Genomic DNA, 18868 nt, shown 5'->3' on the forward strand with positions numbered 1-18868 from the left:
TGCATATACAGTGGCGTTTTTGAATTGTCAAGTTTGAACAATCTTTTTTTTAAGGAGTGCCTTCCTGGTGGTGGCAAGGCCCTTCTGGGTCCATGTTTGGGCAAATAGAATAATATTATTAGACGAAATGATTTATGACTACCCCTATTCTCGTTTGTTTTTCTGTCTGGATTAGATTAGTACTAGTAGTTTTAATTTGTGGTTTTTTTTTTGATCTTGTTTCTCCGTGGAGCAATACTGTCTTGTGATTCGTCGAGGATGGGCAAGCGCTGCAGGATAATCCCAAGCGTTTCCTCATGCGCCATCGGTTTGGCAATCGCATCAGGAAGCGGGGTGATGGCGTCTAGGGATTAATAAGGTCCTAAAACCCACAAAGTACGCACCCAGGTAGCCTAACTTGATTCAGTAGACTCTTCATCTGGGCAGCGGACTACAAATTCCAAAGTTGAAAATCATTATTCAATTTTCAAAGTTACGGTCATTGAATTTCAATACTGGATTTTGTCGTTTGTTGATTGGTTTAACAGGCGGGTATAAGCAGAAATACGGTTCGTGAATACGACAGTACCAATTCTACTGCCCTTGAAGATTCTATCCACTAGTAGATTCCGTGTACAACCAAAGAATACTTATCGGATGTACCGGTGGAGTACCCCGGAAAGCCCTTGATAATGGCGAGTCGCAAGGGATGAGATCTGACACATCTGTTGCTTATTCCCCTGCAGATTGTTCTGTGGACCAATAAGAAACTTCCAGAACGTTTCAAGGTTCTGCAACTAATCCGCCGGCGTTTTAGGGTTAGAATAAGCTATATGCTTCCAATTAGAGCTAGTTGGTATAGGTCACACAGCATTGAAGTATTGTGTTCGTCCAGCTTGGAACTCAGGAACTGCACCCAAAACTGATCGCCGGATTCGGATAACTGTGTACATTCCAAAATGCTTGTTTGCACCCCCCGGATATAGGTAAATATCCGAACACTGAGATTTTATCAGCTTCGGAATTTAACTTATCCTCTTCATCTCCGAATCGCTAATGGACCCTTTTTTTGCATGACTGTGGACCCATCTACCCTTCGGTAATCGGACTAGTGAAAGGGTTTTCTATTCCACCTTCGGAGATAACACTGAGAGTTACCTAAAATGACAAAACCCCGAGCGTCCCGACGGAACAAGGTCGCGGATATGGTTCCTGAAATACTTCCTCAGTCTGTTTACTTAACAAAGCACGATCGCTCATTGACAACTCTGCAATCCCCTACACATTCCATCATGCAGACTGGAAAAGAAGAAGAGATGGCTGATGGTGAAAAGGCTGGCCCGCCGGCGCCCGTGGGATTCTTCGACCCTGCACTGAAGGAAGTGCGCAAGCGCGTGTTCATTCAATGTGCCCGAACAAGTACAGTGTCTGAAAAACACAAGTTAACACAAAGACATACTAACAATCCTTCAGTTCTCATTCTCTGCGTCTTTGTTTTGACCGTGCTCTCAATCTTCTGGGGATCTCAATTCCTCACCGAAAGCAAATTCCCCAATCTCCATGTTTGGGTCGTTGACTTTGATGGCAAAGTCGAACCATACATCACCAATGACGCAATTGTCGGTCCATCCGTCATAAATACCACGAAGAAGTATGAAGCCTCATCTAGCCTTCACCTGGGCTACCACATCAAGTCCGCTTCAGACTTCAACAATGACCCTTGGGCAGTCCGTCAAGCAATCTATGACGAACACGCCTACGCCGCCATCATAATCAACCCAAACGCCACCTCCCTGCTCCGCGCTGCAATCGCACAAGACAACACAACCTACGACCCAGCCGGCGCCATCCAAAGCGTCATCATCTCCGCCCGCGATGAAAACACATACTACAGCTACGTCCTGCCGGACCTCACCATCCTCCAGAGCCTCATCCTAGCAGACTTCGGCCCACAGTGGGCCCGCACCCTAGTCTCCTCCTCCACAAACATATCCACCATCCCGCCACAGGTAATCAACCCAGGCATCGCGTTCACGAACATCGACCTCCGCCCCTTCGGGCCCGCCGTCATCGCACCAGCCGTCACAATCGGCCTCATCTACCTGATCATCATCTCCTTCTTCAATTTCCCCTTCCTGATGCCCATCCATGCGCAGTTCATGAAGCCTGATCCCAGCCACCCACCGCTCAAGGTTCCGCACTGGCTTCTCTGGCGCGCATGCTGCAGTATCACGGCTTACTTCTTCCTGTCGTTTTTCTACTCGCTTGTCTCGCTCGCGTACAAGATTCCGTTCTCGAATTCGCCGGCGCCTGATACCTTGTCTGCTAATAATGCGAATGCGTATGGGCATGGGTCGTTTGTGGTCTTTTGGATGCTGAATTGGGTCGGTATGACGGCGTTGGGATTCCCGTGTGAGAATATGGCTATGGTTCTGGGCTTCCCGTGGAGTGCGTTCTTTTTGATCTTTTGGGTCATTACGAACGTGGCGACTGGGTTTTATTCCTTGGATCTGGCTTCGGATTTCTTTAGATGGGGATATGCGTGGCCTTTGCATCGGAGTAAGTTTTGCTTGCCATCTTTCTTGTTATTGTGCGTGGTGTGCTAACGGTGTTTTTAGTTGTCGAGGCATTGCGCACGATTCTATTTGGGACGACGTCGCGTATTGGCTTGGACTTTGGAATCCTGTTCGCGTGGATTGCAGCGTCGTTGGCCTTCTACCCCTTTGCCACATTAATCATGCGGTGGAAGATGAAGCGCGGAATGTGAGCTTGATTTCGGGGTAAAATTTAGATGCGATTTCTTTTTCAGCTAGATCTTCTGTTAATGGCTACGCCAATAGAATTTGAATTCCTAAATTAGGTAAAGAGTGAATTCATTTCGTGACAATCGTAAAGATCGTATATATACATCATTTTATCTGTTTAGTCTCTTATTCGGGACTAATCAGACTCGAGTGATCAGTTCTCATCTCGCCAAGATCAGAAACCGACCGTCTCCAGAATCGCAGTCCGGTACGTATCGACGACACCAGGATTGAGATTCTGGAGATTGACCAGACTCAGACCGCGCATGCTATCGTTCAAGTTCTGTTCCTCGGGACCGAGCGAGGCAAAACGCTCGATATTTTGCTCCGCCTTGGATGGAACGGGGCTGAAGATGCGAGGATCACGCGGTGCTCTTTTCATATTCACCAGAGGTTAGCATAGATAGACCCTCACACTCTTGAAAATTGCAGGGAAGACATCACTCACGACGAGATATTGTGAAACTGGCGAGCGGGACTGTCACTTCGAGAACCCATGATGGATATGATTTGTGTCGATTTGGTGATTTTTTCAGTTTTCAGTTTATCGTTGCGGCGTTGAACTTTTGATTGGACTTTGGCAATTTTCTTCTTTTTTTTTCGGTTTTGTCCGATTGTGATTTTGACGTCTTGTGTTGAATACACCTGCCTCCCCGATTCCATTTAACGTGTCGTGAACTTGGGGTATATATAGGGTTTGGGATCGCCACGGGTGGCTGAGTGGGGAAGTGGCTCGAGTGGCTAAGGTGGTCAACGTCGAAGTGATGTCGGAATTACATCGACTGGCGATATGGAGTCCATGGTTCATGACCGACGATTTTGGCATGATTTAATTTTTGCAGATTCGTGGTTGGGACAGAGCTGGTGGTTCTGGTATGGGGAGTAAGTTTGGTGTAAGTTATGCTTTGGATTCAGCTGTCAGCTTAACCTGTACTTCTTGAGGTTGGCATTTTTCTGTATTGAAATTAGTATTGTTTTGTTAGAAGGGCAATCTGAGAGCCTGAGGATACTGGTAGTGTCAGGATAGGAATCGGAGTTGATTATGGCAGAGGAAAGAGGGAAGAGGGAAAAGGAAAGAGCAAAGAGCGCATCATCATGCACGCGATTTCCGATTGTGAGCAAAGTTAAAGCTGAGCTTCCTTCCCCAGGTTGACATACCATGTGCTTCCAGGGAGCTCTCTTATTGGTCGAATCTGAATTGACCCTTTACATCCGGGCCTGGAAAAGGTTGGCTCTCAGGTACCTGACTTCCGGTATAATCTACTATACAAAAGATGGTATATTCAAGCCCACATCCAACTCTTGCGAATGTCCCACACGACTAGTTCGTGTCACCTTCTTTCTTCGAGAGTTTACATTTCTAACTTCTCTGCTCTTTTCTTCCTCTCTTCCAATCTTCCAATCTTCTAACTCTTTGTTTCTCCCAAGCAACCCGAAGCTTGCCATTGACCAAGTTTCGCCTTTTCTTTTCGCGAAGAAATCCAGTGATGGCTAGCAATAACGGGGCTACTCTCGTTCCGCGCACCAATCCTCCTCTTGGCCACGATGAGGAAAGTGCAACTCACATTGACAGTGACATGACTGATGCTTCCTACCTCAGCGACCCCAAGGAAGCCCGTCGACGTGCCCTAGCCGAGATTGACCAGGCCCGGTTCGGATGGCGCCATGTTCGTGCTGTGATCGTCGCTGGTGTCGGATTCTTTACTGACTCGTACGATATCTTCGCCATCAATCTCTGTGTCAGCATGCTTGGTGTGGTCTACTGGCAAAACGCTGCTTCCAACCCCGGCAAGATCCCCTCCAGCTCTGATACGGCCATCAAGGTCGCGACTTCCGGCGGTACCGTTATTGGTCAGCTCTTCTTTGGATGGCTGGCTGATCGCATCGGTCGCAAGCGCATGTACGGTTTCGAGCTCATGATCATCATCCTTGCTACCTTGGCCCAGGCTCTCGCGTCCGACTCTCGCGCTATCTCCATCACTGGCTTGTTGATCTTCTGGCGTGTTATCATGGGGATTGGCATTGGTGGAGATTATCCGCTGTCGTCGATCATTACTTCGGAGTAGGTCACCTCTCTCTCTCTCTCTCTTTCTCTCCAGGATTACACAGCGACATTGGCTGACGAAATAGGTTCGCAACTACCAAGTGGCGTGGTGCCATGATGGGAGCTGTTTTTGCCATGCAGGGTATTGGTCAATTCGCTGCAGCGATAATGGCTTTGATCGTCACTTCCGGCTTCAAGGAGTCTCTCGAAAGCGCAAAAGATGTCGCCCATTGCACAGGAGATTGCCAGCTTGCCGTTGACAAAATGTGGCGTACCATCATCGGAATCGGCGCCGTGCCTGCGTGTGCGGGTCTTTACTTCCGCCTCACCATTCCAGAAACACCTCGTTACACCTTTGACGTCGGCAAAGACATTCTGAAGGGTGAATCCGATATCCGTGCCTACATCAAGGGACAAAATGAAGGACACCCGGATGAGATTCGCCGTATCACTGTTCTCCGAAATCAAAACACCGAGCTCATGGTTCCTAAGTCGAGCCTCGGGGACTTTTACAACCACTTCGCCACATGGAAGTATGGCAAGGTTCTTCTCGGCACAGCTGGTTCATGGTTCTTCCTTGATGTTGGTATGTAATTCTCCTTTCCGAATATCGACGTCGACTAACCTGGCTTTATAGCATTCTACGGACTCGGACTTAACAACTCGATCATCTTGGGTGCTATCGGATGGACGGGCGGGCACAATGTTTACCAGGTCTTCTACCGCAATGCCGTCGGCAACCTGATCCTCATCTGCGCTGGTGCCATTCCTGGCTACTGGGTGACTGTCGCTACAGTTGATACGATCGGTCGCAAACCAATCCAGATGTTCGGCTTCATCATGCTTACCATTCTGTTTATCATCATTGGATTCGCCTTCACCCCCCTGAAGAATTCTCACAATGGTCTTCTGGCTCTCTATGTGCTCGCCCAATTCTTCTTCAACTTCGGTCCGAACGCAACTACTTTCATTGTGCCCGGTGAGGTCTTCCCTACCCGCTACCGTTCCACCTCCCATGGTATCAGTGCTGCGTGTGGCAAGATTGGCGCAATCATTGCGCAGTGTGTCTTTGGTCCTCTGGTCAATAAGGGTGCCCCGAAGGGTGTCACCGACAACCGCTGGCTCAACCACGTTATGCAGATTTTCGCTCTGTTCATGCTTTGTGGCTGTTTCACCACCTTGCTGATTCCCGAGAGTAAGCGCAAAACTCTGGAGAGCCTTTCTGGCGAAGACCTTGTGGATGACAGTGTGACCAACGAGCATCCATCTGGGGATTCCAATGGCAAGCAGCTGGAGATGACAGCTGTTTCTGCTGGAAAGTCCCAGACACACTAATTTGGGGACTTTTTTTTTTCTTTTTTTTTTCGCGCAATGGAGAGCTCGGTTGGAATGATTTCATATCATTTCCTTTTTTTCTTTTTTCCCCCCTGGCTTCGGTTGTTCTCTTGGTTTTTCCTTGATTTTGAATTCTTATTGCTCCAGAGGTCTGCGTTCAGCTACGAAGGAATTCTTTAATTGCCATAATCTTAATTAGTAGCTCATCGAGTCGCTATTTCAAAGCCTAACACCCAGGTGACTTTTCTCATACCTTGAACCCCAAAGTTTTGCATCTCATTTCACATTCTTGGCGACATCCATGAATGTATTGTTTTACAACACGAGACGATACTAAATACTCTGTTTTTTTTGGCTTATTTACTAATAGTAGCTCCAGAGTTTAGATGCTAGAGAGATGGCCTCAGCAATGAATAAATTCTTTGTTTGATTGGAAATGAATGTATGGGATCCAAGACAAGAGCAAAACTCTACACTGAAGATTCCATGGGTTTCTACTTTACTATGAAAGTAAGACAATGTTTGGAAGAGAAAGCAAAGTCAAAGTAACATGTGTCAAAGTCTTCATCCAATGCCCGAATCAACAGTCCACATCTTCAACCTGATCGGATGCTGTCTTATTTTCTTTGTCATCATTTTCTTTCTTTGGTATTGTCAAAACTTTTTAACTGAGGATCGGATTGTGAGTCAGCATGATCCTGCGATTTCTTTTGTTTTGCTTTGACCAGAACATCCACCTTCTATCCCGTTCCATCTGAATGAACAAAGAAAAAAGAAGACAATGTTTGACACACGACTTTTCCAGGATAGAATTGAGCTTCTCCACGACCGATAGATAAATCTATCCTCTTCTTCTCCCATGGAGAGATATCATACCTTTGCCAATACGGTTCTTTCGCGTAACTCGGCCGCCGGTTATCATGAAATGTTCCTTTGAAGAGAGGGAGAGGGAGAAAGACGACCTTGCTGCTCTGGGAGAGGGAATACCGATACACACAGCCGACGCGCATTTGCCGCTCGGCGATAACTTGAATCTTATCGACGAAGCGAGAACGACTGCGGAAGCAGATTTTGCTAGGCTTGGAGGGGGAATATCGGTCTTGACCGAGGACGCGATTCTACCGTTTAGCGACAACTTGACACTGGACGGTTATACGAGGGAGGCTGAAGAAGAAAATTATCCCGATCTCTCGGACGAAATCTCTATATCCACGGACGACATCAATCTCGCATTCGGCAGCAACGCGACTGTGCATAACAAGGCGAGCGTAACCGACGGAGACGAGGCTGGTCTAGCGAACATTCTAGTGGGAGAGGACGCATCTTCATTGACCGACGAGGCGGATCGGGTGTTTATTAGCGACTCGCTGTTGGAGGACAATATCAGTGTGACTAAGGAAGACGATACCAGTTTTGTCGACGAAGGAATATCCTTGTTCTCTGAGACTTTGGATTCTTCGCTCGATAACAACAGGACGCTGAACTACGACCTGCCAAGAGACCACGATTCGGACATCAGCAACCTAGACAGTGAGACGGAGGAGGGGGGATTCATAACCTTCAAGGCCCTAGATCTAGTATTCGGCAACGAAGTGACGCGAGACAGTTATATACCAGGCGAGAGCGCTCCGGACGTTGGTCCAGTCAGTATCAAGACACAGAGGATATCGATCAAGGATAAGGTCTCGCGCAATACCTCCCCACACACCAGCACGCCAGGCGGGATTGACATAGAGGGAATTGCTTCAGAGAATAACGCAGACAAAATACCAGAGAGCAGTCTAAAGAACACCCAGCCGCGGGTTGTATTCTCAGGCGTTGACCTCAATCTTCTCGCTGTTCAATTACCCCTAAGGAGACCTGAAACCACGCCTCAAATGGCAACTTTCGAAGTACCTTATGATGACTCCACCCCATCACCAAGTACTAGCTGCAGCTCCAGCTCTTTAGGAAGCAACAATCCGACCCAACCCCTGCCTCGACCTCCCCAGCATGCTCACCCAGCTCCTCATCACCAACAGCAAAGAAGATCCCAAGACTCATCACTCTCTCACTCGTCTGCATCGTCATTTCACACAGCGGAACATCCATCAGACGTCCGCAACGTAACCCCAGAACCAGCCTGGGTGCCAGATGACCCACAACCAACCCCACAACCCACACCAAACTCCGCAGATGAAGGCTACCTCGAAACAACTGCCGCAGAAACCGAGTACGACCTTATCTCTGCTCTCCAACTGATCGCCGACTCAGTCGCACAACAACGCCAAATCGCCGCAAACTCCATCCTCGGCAGCTTTTACTACTGGGCTCTCTTCATCGTTGTCTTCCAATACCTTTACAGCATCTTCTATTACACATCTGCAGACTGGATCATCATCATTGTCAGTACAGCCATCTTCGGTATCTTTTCGCTCAGCGGTATACAGTTCTGGACAAGTGGATACCTCGACGAGGCAGAGCGCGTCGGACGATGGTCTTGGCTATTCGGGTCACAATGGGTATCCAATTTCAATCACGGGGACGGAGATGAAGTTGGCCAGAATCATCGCACGGATTACACATCCGTTGCACCCCTGATCTGGACTTCATGTCAGGGAATCTGGTTCCGTGTTCCGGGCGGACATGTGGAGAAGATTCTAGCTTGGTGCGGTGCCAAGAGCGAGTTAAAGAAAAAGAAGGTGCTGAAAAGCAAATCTGTCGACGGAGTAAGCTCAATGGGAAAAGCATGGGAACAGTACAGCTCCGGCACCAGTCCGCGCGACACGGCTACCTGCGAGCTCGACGTGCTGAAGCTCAGCCTGGAAGAAGGCTGGCAGGAGGACAAAGTCTTCGTATCCCGGTTCAACGGCCGGGTGATTGCCACGCTAGTCGTGCGTATTGTGCCGGTTGATACTGATTCCGCGGTTATTGTTCCTCGGGACGATGATGAGTTGGATTCGGATTTATACGCTGATAATCGTCCCGTTTATCCGAGTCCTGCGCAGCGGCCTGAGAAGGTGGTTATTCGGGCTTGGACTGTTCTGCAGAAGTACCGTGGTCATGGTGTTGGGCAGGCGCTTTTGCAGTTTGCCATTCAGTATGCTCGGGAACTTGGGCTGCAGGGTCCGGAGTTTGCGATTGATCATGCTAATGCTTTGCGCGTTTTGCCGACTATGTTTAGCTATGGGATGGATAAGAGTGATAAGCGGGCGAGGCGCCGGCTTGATCAAGAGATTCGAAAGTTTGTACCAGCGAATTGAGCTCATTGTAATATTGATGGAGATGGATACTTCGAATGTTTAATTTTTGTATGCGAGGTACGGAGTTGGTTGATTGGGTATCGTCTAGGTGGTAGACTTGCTGTTGTTGGTTTTTTTTTTTTTGGAATTTCTATTTATTTACTAGTTTGCTTGAATACACAGATCAGGATCAGCTATCTGGTAACATGGCTAGGCTTAGGAACTTATCGCAGAAGTTTCAAGTAGTGCCCAGTATTTGGGTATGCAAATCTCCAATATTAAAATTTACATACTCCGAGTCCGTACGCCTCAGCAGATCCCGAAGATCCCGACTCCCGGAGCCTCGCCGGATGTCCAGATATCCGGCGGCAAACTCCCGCGACGCTAAAAATTCAACCAGTGGATTTTAGTCGGCTTTGCTTCGGGCGTATATAAGACATTTTAGGGTCCGGGGTGATTGGGTGGTTATCTAGTAGACTACTAGTAACTAGCATGCTGCCGCTGGATAAGCACTAGAGCATACTAGGAATAGTACCGGAATATTAATATTCCTGTACTAGTCTCGATACCACGATTTACTTGATTAAAATACGATTCCTCGTCTCGTTACCGTATTGGCGGCCCGATGTCCCGTAAATGCAAACAGCGAACATTGAACAATTCATCTGCATGACGCTAACCATTTTGGCTCGCTAACATGTAAATTATGATAGAATCCTCTTGGTATAATGATTTTATTGCCATAAATAAGTCATCATCACAGTATAGTGACAGGATGAAGAATTCATGTAGGTACTGGCTAGTACCGAACATGTCCAACATAGTTAGATCATTGGTTTAATTTTGAGGTGTATTGAGTCCGGTGAAGGGATTCTGAGCAATCTCCATAAGCGAGATTAGTCCGAATACTAACCCAATACTAGGGCTGCTTAGTGGTTGCTCGTCGTTATTGCCTGCAACATCTGCCCCGAGGGTAATGGCCCACACCATCCATATAAGTCGCAGCGACATTGTTCAAATTGAGGGCAGCTATAAATTACCGGAATTGTCAGTGAAATTCGTAAGCAAAGCGGGAAGCGACCGAAATCAAAGCAAACTCACTGGACTGCATCCATTCCGAAAAGGATGTGCCACAATTTTTCTAGCACCCAGCCGACTCCGAAGCCATCGGTCAAATCTGTCGTCGCCGCCCACTCCAGTATCCGTTGGTAATCCTCTTTCGGCCGTGCCCGGATCCGCTCTCGGCTCACGGCAAACTGTGCGCAGCACACATTCCCAATTTCGCGGGGCACCTCGTCAATGCCCACGTTGAATATTTGCTGGTACGCATCTGAAAATGATGCGCGGATGTCGTGGTTCTTGATATCTTCTTTGCTTGGGCTCAGGGGATATACGCCTGTCGGGCAACCTGGGTTGTGCTTACACCGGAGGTTGACGTACCCATGAGCATCGATTGATTCGAGACGAATGTTTCGCAAGGTATCGTCAGTGAGTGGTCCGAACAAGTCGTTGTGCCATTGCTCGTGGTATGCGTGTATAAATATTGAGTAATCGGGAAGGCGGTCGTAGAAGTCGACAATGTACGAAAGGTAGGCTGGTGATTCTCGGCCGCGGGAGGTGTAAGGAACTAGCAGTCCTGGCTTTGGGGTTTTGTCGGTAGTATAGATGAAAGGTGTGCTACCACTGAGTGCAATTCGGATTTTAGCTGTTGGAACTTGAATGAAATTCAAAATATTTGAAGCAACTCACCTTTCCTGGCAATATTCTAGTAGCCAGCTCAAGTCATCGGTGCGAATAGATGCGAGAACAAGACCGACACTTGAGTTGGCAGCATGTGATATGTACGCGTCTGTAAGGCTGGCAAGTCCCTTAACGGTCTGGCGAGATTTCGTATTGAACCCTGTATTTCTCGTCAAAAATGTCCATGGTCGGAGTAGGTATTGGGGGAGCAAGCGGTACCCTGAAATATGATCGACGGATCTGGATGAAGCAGTAGAAATAAAATCTGAACAAGAGCCAACGCGAGACATCCTGTGACAGCCCTTCTTAGATTAAGCCAATATAACAAGCGGGGCTTTTGTATATGTACAGGCCACATCCTCTAGAAAGCGGAGGGGCAGTCAGACAAGGTAGATGGTTGGGAACATCTTGCCTGTCCAGCTAGCAAAGCGCGCAGCCATCCTTGCGATCGGGAATGGTTTTAGTCTACCCAGGCAGCAGTTCAAATGTTTGCTTCCCCTTTAAAAACGGAACATGGGTAAAATCCTGTACCTATCACAGTATAGAAAGAAAGCCACACCGGCCTAATTTAGGATGCGCGTCGAACTTACGGTATATTGCGGTTCTGTGTAAATTACATCACGTAATGTTTTCCAGTTGTATTGTAAGATATGTATATATAGAAACGATTCAGCCTCAGGAGGCGGGCTGAGCCGTCGTCTTTCCATGTCAGGACTAGCGCACGCACGTACCATGCTCGAGAATCAAGTAAGATTTTTCAGAACTGTACATTGACAAACACACACAGAGATCAAATCCTCTTAACCGGATTGGTCAAGAGAACGAGGAACGGAAAACGGGAACTATGGGAAAACGATATGATTTGCGGGTGAAGGGAGGAGAAAGAAAAGAATTTCCTTTCCCCGCTATTCTAGTCAATACAAGTCACCTGTTGTGATGCGATAGAATAGGGGGATGAAATCCTAACTAATCTGAGGCTTGGCTCGCTTGAGCATGTCGTCGACCCCGTCGACCTAATCATGTGACCCTGACTAAGACTCTAATGGGGAGTCGTGTAACATCACCTGATCCCCTTGTCGGATGAAGATGTCATAACAGCGATGGTATTCCAAACTAATGCTAAGCTAGATGACCCTGAATAAGTGTCTGCTCCCACGTGACCTCACATGACACGAGAGACGCGGATTCTTGACGAACCAACAAACCAAACAAACTAACTAACGGAAGCGAGTTCAAGATACGAACTTGATGAATCAACGAAACTAGGGATGAATATGATGTATTACAGTATAGGGATTTCTAACTCTTGCCTATCTCTCCTACTAACTAGGAATGTTATATAATAATATCCAGACTCGGAACCGGAACCCACACAAATAACACATGCTTGTAATGATGATACACTTCAAACCCTCGCAACAATCTTCAAATTTCCTTCCACTCCGATTTCCTCCATCTCAACTTGTACCGTCACAATTTCCCAACATTCCACAAAATAAAAGAACATTCTGAACACCATGTAGGCTGTAATACACTTCTATGGTCACGTGGCACACGCCTCGTGGATCGGGCCCCGGCCCCCAACAATCCCCGCATCGAAAACCTCGGCGTCCTCGCTGAGCTAGAAGTGAACATGCAAAAGGAAAAAATACAACATAATCGATCAGCTAATCATACATGAATTTCGGATACCTTTCCTTCTCAGCCCAAGCGCCAGCGATCTTGAACCTCGGGTTTGTTGTCGGTGATAGGTTCCTCGACCACGTCGACGTCGACGAAATCCTCCCATGGGGCGTTCCGCGCAACCGTCACCAATTCGGTGGGGTCGCGGATGCATGAACGATCGAAGACTTAAGACGCCTCAAAATCCGGAATCTGGAGGTGCACGAGCCAGTGGTGCGCAATGGCGGCGGCCCGAGGGTTCGGTAGAGCGCGCAGACGAATTTCCGACCAAGCGGGCATGAAGAGCTTTTTGAGAAGCGTAAGCTCGCTTTTCAGGGATCCGTGACGTAACTATGTCGTCCAACAAGTCGTTGTGCCGGTGGGGGCTGTTACGCACGTGTATTCCTTCACATTCCCCACATTCCAAATTCACCCGCGACAGCATTTATGTGTCTAATACTGTGGGCCGTGTAGAAGCGGCCAAACCATCATTCAAACATCGCGGACATTCCTGGAGCACCAGAAATCATTCCCCGCAGGATGTGCAACTAACTGGACATCGGGAGAGGAAGTAGAGCCAGGGACGGAGGGCAACGGCGTTGATGGGCAACGGCGTTGATGGGCTGCGAGCGCACACGGCAGGGAGAATCTCGGGCCCGGAGGTACTGAAGTCTTTGACAGCGAGCGGGTCAGCAATTCAATAGAAGAGATCCCAGTAGATGGTATCGGTGGCCTCGGTGTACTCAAATTGAAGGACATCAGATTGATCACTTCAACAGAAGAGATCCCAGTAGATGGTATCGGTGAATTCGGTGTACTCAAATTGAAGCACGTCAGATTGATCAGGCTGAGTAGAGAGCTTGACCGAGATACCACCACCATTAGGGTTGGTTCTCCAGGCCTCGGTGTAGGTACCACCATTAGCAGAGAGTGTCTGCATATTACCTAAATCTTTGAAGACGGATCAAGCATATACATCCATGTCCAGATTATCGAGGATCAACACGGTTCAGCTTGCAGCCTCGGTATCATTGCGCTTGAGTATCATGCCAGAAGGAAGGGCAGAAGTCAGAGTAGCAAAGAGAGCTGCGAAACCGAAAGTCTTATTGAACATCATGATGTAGATAAAGACTGTGTTGGGTTGGATTTGTATAGTTTTTGACTTTGTTGAGTGAAGTCAAAGTGTGCTGAGAATGAGGTCTTGTGAAAAAAAAAAGTGAACTATGAAGTAAAAATACAATGGTCTTCAAAGAGAGAAAGACGATCGGATCAGAAAAGGGGATTGACCTGGAAATGACTCGAGGTGTGCCCGAGCGTCTGCAGTGAGCGGGAAAGTGCTCCAAGGTTTTGCTAGGCAGGCTGTCCTGCCTCCAGAGAACTGATATCAGGCGAGAGTTTCAAAAGAAAGTCGGCGGATGTCGGTATTTGCTGATCTGTCAAACCCATTGGGAGTCCTGCAGAGCAGCAGGATCTGGAGAAGGAGGGAGGGGTAAGCTCGATAATGCTTCATGTACCAAGCATCAGAGCAGCTAAGATCAGCTGGGCAGGATATGCGATCAGAAAGAAAAGGAGGGGGTAGAAAAGAGGAAGGAATAGGTAAAAGACGAAGTGAGGGAACGCTGAAATGCCAGTCTGCATCTGCATGGGAGATCCCGTGATCCTCGACAAGCAGATAGTGGAGGATAGAACTAATTCATTGGTATTGAATAGTGTATATAAATATATGTTAGCGGCGAAATACAGCCCCTGCTTAGGGAAAGGAAAGAACGGAGAGAGGAAAGCAACTGGATATGCTACTATGGACAATCTCTCTCGGGGGAATGGAGAAGGGAGAAGGGAAAAGGAACTTGAAGGAAGCAATAGCTAGTAGATATCTAGAGGGGGTCACCTGAACCCTCTCTGTCAATATTTGATCTCCAGTTAGTTACTGCTAATTCGCACTTGAAGTTAGAGCATCGTCAATCAAGCAACCAAACAACGCCCACGTCATTATTATCGCTGCAGAGCTCAACACTGACCGGAACGATAGATAACTAGTATGTACAGTATACTGCTTTACAACATACTAGTAACTGTGTTATCCCCTCTTTACTAATTGGGTGCCTACGGTGTTCTTTTGTCACTGATTTCCCGTACCTGAGTACCGAGTACATACCCGTTCCAAGTATTCAAATGTTAATCAAATACGTAGTACCTACTAATCTTCAAGATTGGATACATCCAGACGTCCAGGGTTACTGCCTCACTAGGACCTAGAGATACCTACTATACCTGGAACTTTCGCTGCGCGCCGAGAATCTCAAGTGTCAACTGGTGTAGACGATCACGCTGACCCTTTTGAAGTCATTAGTTACCGCACAGTACATAGACCTGCCATATCCCTGTGCGGCTTCTTGATACATATATATCGACTACGCTATTACACTTCCAAGGTTTATGATAAAACTTGGCGGCACTAGCGAATATTCTAGAACGTCAATCAAAGTCTGCAATGGTTGCACCCATGGACCAGTTTCGGGACGTACGGTAAAAGAAAATAGGCCGACTCGCATAAAATATATGCCGCTGATACGACAATGACGATCCATACTCAACATATATTTAACAGCCGACCGACCGAAACGGGCCCCCAACGTACTCCACAAAACCCGGTTTATTTACATTTGGTTCATGTCTGGGGAAGGCGACCGGGTAATACCCCAGAAAGGGAAAATAGAAAGCATGCAACTTGGGTCATTTAGCCAGACCTGTGGCTGTATTTGTCTCAAGTTATCGTCGGTTTGAAGAGCCCGCCTTTCCCGATAATCAGGCATCCCGGCTGAGAGCCTGCCGGTTGATGCCGAGGGCAACGGATGAGGCGTGGTGTGGCGTGTCTGCAGGGAAAAGCAAGGAAGCCAGGTGGATTTTACAGGCTAAATTCATTCTTGTCTTGGCCTTTTCATCCGCTGTACTGCGTGCGCTGTGGGGATTGGTAAGCTAGTGACTAGCTTCCCTCTCTTTTTCATGTGGGGCTCCGGGGTCCGTTTGACAATGCATCTTGGCTGTGTTTTTGTTTGTTGACATTGAAACTTAACAGAGGCTAGATTGAGATTTTAGATTTTTGGGCCCTTGAACTCTTTTAAGCAGCAAGATAGCTGCTCTTGAATTTGCTTGGTGATGTTAGATAACATGTTGAAGGAGTCTCGCAACACAAGGCGCGGGGTTCCCCATCTTGGACTGCGGAGGAAGTGGATCCTCAGAGCCAATCAGCTCCGCTACAGTGCAGGAGAACATTGAACAAGGAAAGGGTCGGTTGGATTTAGAGCACTTTGTTGAGATAATTTTCAACTTTCAAGTCAAATACTTCGGTATTCCATCTCATCTATATAAAAATGAATCATATAAAGACATCACAAAACCAGCAACAAAGACTCCATTTCAATGATTCCAAGGCTGAAGCTGATATCAAACGTAATTTATCCAAGGTTCCTAACCGGATAAATGGACATGCCACACCCGCAGCTAGAGCCAGCCAGAGCCAGCCACCACCGCACCGATCCTTTCCTTATTCCATAACCGACCCGGCTTAACCCCGGGTCCCGAGTTGTACTTTGAAAGTCCCCATGGGGGGTAAAGGGTCAAGTCCCGGGGAAATTTATCCAATCTTCCTTTTAATGCAAGTGAGGTAATGCAGCTTGCACGCATTACAGCCGGCAATAAATACTGCTGATCCCCAGCTTTTTTTGACGCGTTGGCCAATTTACTTTTGTCGCGTGTATACCGAATCTCCCTGATATAGGTGTCCGCACGTTCTGTTTTCTATTCCGAGCACTTTGTCTCCAGCCTTTCACTATGGGTCCTCTTCCGGGTGAGACGGCCATTTCGGCCAAGCGCGCTGAGCTCGCTGGTAAGGGTGGAATTTGGGGGTTGCTCAGTAATAAAAAGACCTCGTTGATTGGATTGTTTGCTTCGCTGGGTGGTCTTGTGTATGGATGTAAGTTTGGAGGAGAAGATGAGGAGATTGGATTTCGTGCTGGAGCTGGAGCTGACTGTATTAGACAACCAAGGAATGTTCGCTCAAGTCTTGACCATGAAATCCTTCCAGGATGCCGTATGTATTTCCAAAATGCCTGATGCTTTTTTCCCCTGCCTCTTGCATGTTCAACCATACTGACAAGTTTCATTGCAGACCGACGGATATGCTGCAACAACAAGTATCCAACAGGGTATGTTGACGTCGATTCTTGAGCTCGGTGCCTGGGTAGGAACACTCGCCAATGGATATTTGGCCGATAAGCTCGGTCGCCGTTTGACCGTCTTGGTGGCTGTGATCGTTTTCTGCGTTGGTGTTATTGTACAGGCATGTACACAAAACAAGAACTTTGTCTTTGGTGGTCGATTCGTTACTGGTTTGGGTGTTGGTAGTTTGAGTATGGTGGTTCCATTGTACAATGCTGAGCTGGTATGTCCAAGACGGAACAAAAAAATAAATGGAGAGTCAAGCTAACGGCTCGTGACTTATAACAGGCTCCTCCGGAAATTCGTGGGTCTCTTGTTGCCGTGCAGCAACTCGCTATCACATTCGGTATCATGGTTTCCTTCTGGGTGAGTATCGGTTTTCTCTACACATTGGCTCACGGCCTGGCCTCTAACATTAATAGATCGGATACGGTACCAACTATATCGGAGGCACGGGCGCTGGCCAATCAAAGGCTGCCTGGTTGATCCCTATCTGTATCCAGATTCTACCCGCTGTTACCCTCGCTATTGGAATGATGCTCTTCATGCCCCAGTCACCCCGTCACCTCATGAATACCGGTCGCGAAGAGGAGTGCCTGCAGACTTTGGCTCGCCTGCGTGGAACCACAACGGACGACCTGCTCGTGCGCATTGAGCACCTCGAAATCAAGAGCGCATACTTGTTTGAGAGACAGACTGCTACTGAGAAGTACCCTCACCTGCAGGACGGGTCGTTCTCGAGCAACTTCAAGATGGGTCTTCATGATTACATGTCGCTGATCACAAACAAGTCTTTATTCAAGCGGACCACTGTTGCTGTACGTGTTGTGTTATTCTTTAAGGGAGTATCCTGCTGACTTGAAATCGTAGTGTATGATCATGGTGTTCCAGCAGTGGAATGGTATTAACGCTATCAACTACTATGCGTACGTATCTCTATGTTCCACTCATTATTATGCTTGGAGCTTGCACTAACAACTCATATCCAGCCCTTATATTTTCCAAGATATGAAGCTTCCCGGAAACACTACCACTCTCCTTGCTACTGGTGTGGTTGGCATTGTGGAGTTCCTCTTCACCATCCCCGCCGTCCTGTTCGTTGATCAAATCGGCCGCAAGAAGATTCTTATCGCCGGTGCTATCGGTATGGCCTCCTGCCATTTCATTGTCGCGGGCATCATTGGATCGTACCAGAATTCATGGTTGGAGCACCGGGCGGCTGGATGGACGGCCATTGTGTTTGTGTGGATCTTCGTAATCAACTTTGCTTACTCTTGGGGTCCCGTCGCGTGGATCGTCACCTCGGAGGTCTTCCCATTGAGCATGCGTGCCAAGGGTGTCAGTATCGGTGGTAGCAGCAACTGGGTAAGTACTCTCTCCTGCATTTTCACCTTCCTTAATCCAGAGCCCGATCTAACGGAATGCCCCAGTTGAACAATTTCGCGGTCGCAACTGCCACCTCCCCCTTCGTCAAGGCTTCAACCCTCGGTACATTCATCTTCTTTGGATGTGTCACCACCATCGGTATTTTCTATGTTATTTTCTTCGTCCCCGAGACTCGAGGCCGTACTCTTGAGGAGATGGACGAGATCTTCGGTACGACAGGCATGGCCGCTGCTGATGCCGAGCGCAAGCACCGCATTGACAGTGAAATCGGTCTCCTCGCCCTGGTCGGCGTCGAGAGCTCCATCAATGAGAAGGAGCCCGAGGTAGTGGCTTCACACGACGAAAAGATCGTTGAGACTACGACTGGGGCCCCTGAGGCCCATGTCGAAGCGACACAGTAAATGATTGTTGCGTGCAGCAAGGAGTTGCTGTGTATGTCGTGAGAGATACCCTTGATTGATTTTATACTTCTTTATTTG

General features: G+C 47.9%; 7 protein-coding genes across 7 annotated transcripts; 4 read left to right on the plus strand and 3 right to left on the minus strand.

Annotated features, from left to right (window-relative positions):
- Positions 1–1271: 1271 nt before the first annotated feature.
- N7466_006505 (SNG1 family protein) lies at positions 1272–2746 on the plus strand (the record flags this gene model as incomplete). Its single annotated transcript, XM_057165902.1, has 3 exons — positions 1272–1398; positions 1453–2538; positions 2598–2746. The coding sequence occupies 3 exons, from the start codon at positions 1272–1274 to the stop codon at positions 2744–2746; spliced, it is 1362 nt and encodes a 453-aa protein (XP_057021501.1).
- Positions 2747–2958: 212 nt separating this feature from the next.
- N7466_006506 (uncharacterized protein) lies at positions 2959–3281 on the minus strand (the record flags this gene model as incomplete). Its single annotated transcript, XM_057165903.1, has 2 exons — positions 2959–3157; positions 3232–3281. 2 exons carry the CDS (start codon positions 3279–3281, stop codon positions 2959–2961), a joined length of 249 nt encoding a protein of 82 aa, XP_057021502.1.
- A 989-nt stretch (positions 3282–4270) lies between these two features.
- On the plus strand, positions 4271–6162 carry phoD (phosphate:H+ symporter; the record flags this gene model as incomplete). Its single annotated transcript, XM_057165904.1, has 3 exons — positions 4271–4845; positions 4914–5413; positions 5465–6162. 3 exons carry the CDS (start codon positions 4271–4273, stop codon positions 6160–6162), a joined length of 1773 nt encoding a protein of 590 aa, XP_057021503.1.
- Positions 6163–7082: 920 nt separating this feature from the next.
- Positions 7083–9404, plus strand: N7466_006508 (GNAT family N-acetyltransferase; the record flags this gene model as incomplete). Its single annotated transcript, XM_057165905.1, has 1 exon — positions 7083–9404. One exon carries the CDS (start codon positions 7083–7085, stop codon positions 9402–9404), a length of 2322 nt encoding a protein of 773 aa, XP_057021504.1.
- A 1076-nt stretch (positions 9405–10480) lies between these two features.
- Positions 10481–11413, minus strand: N7466_006509 (DUF3431 domain-containing protein; the record flags this gene model as incomplete). Its single annotated transcript, XM_057165906.1, has 2 exons — positions 10481–11066; positions 11133–11413. The coding sequence occupies 2 exons, from the start codon at positions 11411–11413 to the stop codon at positions 10481–10483; spliced, it is 867 nt and encodes a 288-aa protein (XP_057021505.1).
- Positions 11414–12974: 1561 nt separating this feature from the next.
- N7466_006510 (uncharacterized protein) lies at positions 12975–13725 on the minus strand (the record flags this gene model as incomplete). Its single annotated transcript, XM_057165907.1, has 3 exons — positions 12975–13091; positions 13339–13457; positions 13563–13725. The coding sequence occupies 3 exons, from the start codon at positions 13723–13725 to the stop codon at positions 12975–12977; spliced, it is 399 nt and encodes a 132-aa protein (XP_057021506.1).
- A 2891-nt stretch (positions 13726–16616) lies between these two features.
- Positions 16617–18790, plus strand: N7466_006511 (Major facilitator superfamily domain general substrate transporter; the record flags this gene model as incomplete). Its single annotated transcript, XM_057165908.1, has 8 exons — positions 16617–16758; positions 16823–16875; positions 16954–17226; positions 17292–17369; positions 17426–17821; positions 17874–17929; positions 17993–18368; positions 18434–18790. 8 exons carry the CDS (start codon positions 16617–16619, stop codon positions 18788–18790), a joined length of 1731 nt encoding a protein of 576 aa, XP_057021507.1.
- Positions 18791–18868: the final 78 nt, after the last annotated feature.

Source organism: Penicillium verhagenii (genome assembly GCF_028828195.1).
Source record: "Penicillium verhagenii strain IBT 33310 chromosome Unknown utg000006l_segment0_segment0, whole genome shotgun sequence".
Lineage (NCBI taxonomy): Eukaryota > Fungi > Ascomycota > Eurotiomycetes > Eurotiales > Aspergillaceae > Penicillium > Penicillium verhagenii.